Source organism: Alosa sapidissima, chromosome 4, assembly GCF_018492685.1.
Source record: "Alosa sapidissima isolate fAloSap1 chromosome 4, fAloSap1.pri, whole genome shotgun sequence".
Lineage (NCBI taxonomy): Eukaryota > Metazoa > Chordata > Actinopteri > Clupeiformes > Clupeidae > Alosa > Alosa sapidissima.
Window position 1 is genome coordinate 35,188,128 of NC_055960.1, and position 5,000 is coordinate 35,193,127.

At 40.8% G+C, this 5,000-nt stretch overlaps 1 protein-coding gene across 1 annotated transcript in view; it reads left to right on the forward strand.

Moving 5' to 3' along the window:
* The first annotated feature begins 1,522 nt into the window (after positions 1-1,522).
* ikbke (inhibitor of nuclear factor kappa B kinase subunit epsilon) overlaps positions 1,523-5,000 on the forward strand; it is a 25,257-nt gene continuing 21,779 nt past the window's right edge. Inside the window, 3 exon segments of the mRNA XM_042090210.1 lie at positions 1,523-1,651; positions 1,927-2,028; positions 2,885-3,020. Of these exon segments, the coding sequence (XP_041946144.1) occupies positions 2,931-3,020 (90 nt within the window). The 5' untranslated portion in view covers positions 1,523-1,651; positions 1,927-2,028; positions 2,885-2,930.

A 5,000-nucleotide genomic window follows, 5' to 3' on the forward strand; every position in this document is an offset into this window, starting at 1 on the left:
GGCTGTGTTCTGTTATTCATTGTTTTACCATCTACAATAAATCATTATCTAATCGCCAATCCTGATCCAGCTTCAATACAGACATTAGAACTAAAACACAACGCAACGACCAGGGAATCCAACAAGACTTTGAAGATGATGCCTCTGAAGACTTTCACTATGACTTTTCACAAGATTGACTACATGAACTTGCATTAGGGGATTCAGACCTTGCAATGGAAACAACTAATGGCTCTTCTGAATAAATGGCACTGAATTACTTATCCTTGCTCATCCTGGCACTGAACACTATCAGAGTGGCTATAAGCACACAGCTCCATGTGTGTGGGCTCCAAGTGAGCTCACTGCTGCAAGTGTGTGTGTATGTACACACTACCCTTGGATGGGTGAAATGCAGAGAACAAATTTCCTACAGGACAATAGACAATAAAGGATATCTTAACTAATTTAACTTAGCACAGTGCTACCAGGTCAATTAAGTTAGTACAAAACACACACACACACAGAGAAGAGGTGCTGAAGACTGAGAAATGCCCCTCATTCTGGGGAAGTAGTTTAAAGATGACCGAGGAGTGGTGGTCATATGTTGTATATCTGAGTGAGGAGGCTGTCAGGAGTTTGGGGATGGCAGGGACATAATCTAGAAGCACTAGGAACACTATGGAGGGATATTATAGAGGTATAGAACATCATAAAAGTATTATATAATCTTCTAGAAGGCAGCCAGCGGTCCCAATGCAGAAATAAGATGTTATGAGATGCAGTGGACAGCACCAGTGAAAGGGCACAGTACTGTCCAGTCAGACCATAGACTGTAAATAGGCTACAGATGATGGGTCAGTCCTATGGGTCAGAGTGTGAGATAAAGAGGTACTGTGCTGGTCCTGCTGAATGAGGCATTTTCACACAGCCTCCTATGCAGAGGGAATTACCCAGTGATACCAGGGGAATCAACTTGTTCAGGATGTGTACAGCACAGGCCCTGGACAGTTTCAAAAGTACACAAAATATAAACACCGCCTTCTGCTCTTACATTCACAGTCATTCATTTAGCATACTCAATGAGAAATAGCACTTAAGCTGTAATGCAGAAGAGCTCTTTATCAAAGTGACTTACTCCATGAGAAATAACACTTAAGCTACTCCATGAGAAATAACACTTAAGCTACTCAATGAGAAATAACACTTAAGCTATATAATGCAAAGGAGCTCTTAGGTGGCAATAAGTAACACAATTATTTACTTTCTTTAGGTCCAAGCCATACCATCCTGCTTTGCATGACAAACATATTATTATACAAGTGTGCAATGCACAGCCACCACTAGGGGCCGACAGGCGTCCATGACAGAAGTAGCATTGTGAAACGTAAAAAGTATTCTTGCATTTGTATTGAATTAGTTTTAAATGATCCAGGCCTACGGTACCATAAGGTACAGTTCCGTCACGTGTTAACCAGTGTTGTGTTGTATGCAGGTTCCATCAGTTCTAAATAAGACGCTGTGTCTTTAAAAAAAACGCAATGACTAAACAAGGAAGTTCCCCAACAATAGATTGAAACTTCAGAATCTCCGAGGAATTTCCACCCCGTTGTTGTCACTCACGGATTGCTGTGTCTGCATGTCGGATCATACAATGAGCCGCGAGATAAAGGTCAGAAAGTTATTAGAATTGTTTAATAATAAGGCGTATTAAAGGCGCGTCTTTGCCTTAATTATGTCACATTTTGTCAGTTTTGCTTCAGCCAAAGTTATGGTGGGAACGTAGGCTAGGACTTTTCCTTTAGTTACTATTGCAGGATTCTTTCCCGGGTTGTTGCTTATTAGAATGGAGGATTCAGTTGTCTTGTGTGAGAAAGTATATGGCAACAATGTGACGGCTGGGAGTTGGTTAACTTGTTAACTTGTCGCTATGTTTACCTGTCAAAGGGAGGAAGCCGCCGTTTCCTATGACATTACAGCAGAACGAAAGGAAGGACCCCTGAGTACTAACGCAACCTGAGTTGGCGTTGGTGTGAATTACTGCTGAAGGTATTTTGCTTAAATATTATTTTAATTATATTTAAGCAAATAATAAGGTAGTTACCTGTACCTGGGATTAAAGGTGCATGTGTGTGTGTGTGTGTGTGTGTGTGTGTGTGAGCGAGAGAGACGGGGGGGGTGGCATTCCAGTGATTTGCATATAAGGAATAACAGGTAGGAGAAAGTTGTGTCTGTACATGTGTGAGTGAGTGAGTGTCTATACATAAACCTATGTCTGTGTGTCTGTGTGTGCACTAAACCTCTACATTTTACCTGAGTACTGTCCTGAGGTCTCTGTGTGTGTGTGTGTGTGTGTGTGTGTGTGTGTGTGTGTATGTGTGTGCGTGTGTGTACTGTATAATCCTCTAAATGATACCTGAGTACTGTCCTGAGGTGTGTGTGTGTGTGTGATAAAGTTAAAATATTTGAATGTACTTGAAATATAAGTGTCATGTTCTTTTGATCTTTTTATGGAGGATTTAAACTTTAAAATACCAGCCTTTGATTTCTGCTATTGAGAATCTAGGATACAAATGGCAGCTCATTGTGTTAGTGTTTGGTAGCCTAGGTCATGTATAGGTTGGTGGTCTGTGCACTTATAGTGCATTGGGGCACTATATAAAATAAAAGCCAAGCAGCTAGCAAAGTACAGTACTGTTCCATCAGCATGTTTATTTGGAAGAGACAATGTTTCCTATACCCTTGAATCTGAATGATAGATTGCTGAACTGCTGTGATCTACTAGGATTATTCAGAATATTTTATTCCTAATGTAACTTGACCAAATAAACTATATAAAATGTGTGTGTGTTTGTGTGTGTGTGTGTGTGTCTACATGCACATAAACCTCTAAATGTTACCCCAGTACCGTCCTGAAGTGAGGTGAGCCGGTCATCCTCCGTCCGCGAGTCATGACTGCCAGCACAGCCGGCTACCTCTGGTCCCTGGAGGACATCTTGGGGCAAGGAGCTACCGCCAGCGTCCACAAAGCCCGGAACAAGGTAGGGGGGCTTTCGGCTGGACAGGGAGAAGCTGAGGATGTATGTACTGTAGCTCAGGGTCTGGGACTGGGTCTGGGTAGCCTGGTTAAAACCACACTCATCCCTGGAAGGAGATCTGGGTGGGCTGGGACAGACTAGGGTCTGGTGTCCCACAATCTATATTTGAAGACGCTATATCCTCCATTTTAATGAGTTTTCATGAATATTTTTTTTTACATTTTGTTTTCCAAGTAATTGCAGTAGAAATGTAATTGGGTATTGCTATTTGATTTATCTTTACTCAATCAAAGCAAATGTTATTGATATTACCTGAAATACACAATTAAATAACACAACTTTTTAATGTTTTTACCTAGTGAATCCTGTGTGGAGTATTGCAGTTTAGTGTTCTGATACAGTATAGATTGCCAAAAACACAGCATCAGGTGAACGTATTGAATCATAAGCAGTTTTTTTACAGTCTATGATCATCATAACCCCTGTATGATGGTGTAGATCATGATTAGGCTCTTGCCAATACACAGACCTGTCTGTTACAGGCCACAGAATCATACATAGAAATGATAGGATGACTGTATGCATAAGAACAGCACTTAAAGGTGCTCTAAGTGATGCTGGGTAACGTCTCTTCTGTTGACTTTCAAACAAAACAGAGAGCTAGCTCACTACTTCCTCCCCCCTCCCTCCCGTGCTGCTTCCGTGCAATTGAAACTCTCCTAACCGTGCATCTCGTCTGTGATTTGCTGGAACAGTTTGTTATGTTTTTATGGGCTAGGTTTGCCCAGGTTGTTTTTGTTGCCGTTTTTGGTGCCTGGGCTGTCTACAGAGATCGCGTTTTGTTAGAGTGTATTCAGGACACAGACAGCTAGCGGTTGGTTAGGTGATGTTTGCAGTAAGTGACAAAAAATGTTTTAGCCTAAAAAACGCGTGGCATCGCTTAGAGCACGTTTAAGGGAACAGCACTTAAAGGCGCAGCTTTAGCATAAGGACCACAGGAGGACGTCTCCATGACCTCAGCACGTTGTCCAGGTACTAATAAATGTGTTACTGGACATGGCTGAGTGACATGGGTGCCACCACTGTGTGAGTGAAGCCGCAGTGCACTGTGATTATAACATTTACACAATTTGTGTTATTATGAAATGGAAATTGCCATGAAGTAGGAAGTTAATTTACAGATCACTGCAACTGTAATGAAGTCTCTGTGATGATGATGAAGAAGGAAGTTAATTTACAGATCACTGCAACTGTAGTCTCTGTGATGATGATGAAGTAGGAAGTTAATTTACAGATCACTGCAACTGTAATGAAGTCTCTGTGATGATGATGAAGTAGGAAGTTAATTTACAGATCACTGCAACTGTAATGAAGTCTCTGTGATGATGATGAAGAAGGAAGTTAATTTACAGATCACTGCAACTGTAGTCTCTGTGATGATGATGAAGTAGGAAGTAAATTTACAGATCACTGCAACTGTAGTCTCTGTGATGATGATGAAGTAGGAAGTTAATTTACAGATCACTGCAACTGTAGTCTCTGTGATGATGATGAAGAAGGAAGTTAATTTACAGATCACTGCAACTGTAATGAAGTCTCTGTGATGATGATGAAGAAGGAAGTTAATTTACAGATCACTGCAACTGTAATGAAGTCTCTGTGATGATGATGAAGAAGGAAGTTAATTTACAGATCACTGCAACTGTAATGAAGTCTCTGTGATGATGATGAAGAAGGAAGTTAATTTACAGATCACTGCAACTGTAATGAAGTCTCTGTGATGATGATGAAGAAGGAAGTTAATTTACAGATCACTGCAACTGTAATGAAGTCTCTGTGATGATGATGAAGAAGGAAGTTAATTTACAGATCACTGCAACTGTAATGAAGTCTCTGTGATGATGAAGAAGGAAGTTAATTTACAGATCACTGCAACTGTAGTCTCTGTGATGATGATGAAGTAGGAAGTTAATTTACAGATCA